The sequence below is a fragment of the Mirounga leonina genome, unplaced genomic scaffold, assembly GCF_011800145.1.
Source record: "Mirounga leonina isolate KUSES-001 unplaced genomic scaffold, KU_Mleo_1.0 Mir_180, whole genome shotgun sequence".
In the NCBI taxonomy this organism is placed as follows: Eukaryota; Metazoa; Chordata; class Mammalia; order Carnivora; family Phocidae; genus Mirounga; species Mirounga leonina.
In genome coordinates, this window is record NW_023270469.1 from 28,224,911 (window position 1) to 28,225,774 (window position 864).

An 864-nucleotide genomic window follows, 5' to 3' on the forward strand; every position below is an offset into this window, starting at 1 on the left:
GACCCACATCCCTCCCCTGGATCTGCCTCCTCTCTCAGACCCACATCTCTTCACCTCTCTCACCTGGCTCCGCCTCCCCTGTCAGATCCACGCCCCTCCCCTGGATCTGCCTCCTCTCTGGGTCCGACTTCCCTCACCTGCACCTGCTTCCACCGTCAGACCCACGCCCCTCCCCTGGTTCCGTCTCCTCTCTCGGGCCCGCGCCCTCACCTGGAGACGCCTCGCAGCGCCCATCCGCGTCTGCTGCACGAAGGGGTTGGGGACAGGCGGCGGGAAGAAGGACGCCTGGCGGGGCACCATGGGTGGCCGCAGCCCGGCTTTCTCCATGCCCGCGCCCGGCACGGTGGCCGCCACCGCCGCCGCCTCCGCACACTGGCTCATGGCCCAGCCGGGCGTCGGACCGGATCCAGCGACGGATGCGGAACGCGGGAGCGAGCGCCCGCGGAGACCTGGGGGGAGCTTCACCAGAGTCCCAGCCGGCGGCGCAGCCTTGGGGCTTTCGCGCAGGCGCGAGTCACCTACACACCGTCCGGTCTCGCCCCGCCCCTCTGGCTCCAAACGCTCCCCCCTCCCCGCTCTGGCTCCACCCTCTGAGCCTTAGCCACACCCCTTTCGGTATCGGCTTTTCCTCTTTGGTCCGCCCCCTGGAGGTGACTTTCTCCCTCAGAGCAGGGCACCCCAGTGACAGTTTAGGCAGAGCTCTCTGCTTGCGGGTCACGCCCACCTGGAGTACCAACCTCTTTTACGGGCTTTGTGGCTGACCTTGGCTAAGTCGGTGTCTCCATGAGCCTCAGTTGGCCCCTTCTGTAAAATGGGGATATATAGAACTCAGATAAGCAGAACCCCAGGCCAGCCACTGCCAGG

General features: G+C 66.7%; 1 protein-coding gene across 3 annotated transcripts in view; it reads right to left on the reverse strand.

The window, feature by feature from the left end:
* The window catches only part of LPCAT2 (lysophosphatidylcholine acyltransferase 2), a 66,253-nt gene extending 65,774 nt beyond the window's left edge, over positions 1 to 479 (reverse strand). For all 3 annotated transcript variants that reach the window (XM_035025191.1, XM_035025190.1, XM_035025189.1), the window contains exon 1: positions 211 to 479. In XM_035025191.1, the coding sequence (XP_034881082.1) occupies positions 211 to 381 (171 nt within the window). In that variant the 5' untranslated portion in view covers positions 382 to 479. The remainder of the gene's footprint in view (positions 1 to 210) is intronic.
* Positions 480 to 864: the final 385 nt, after the last annotated feature.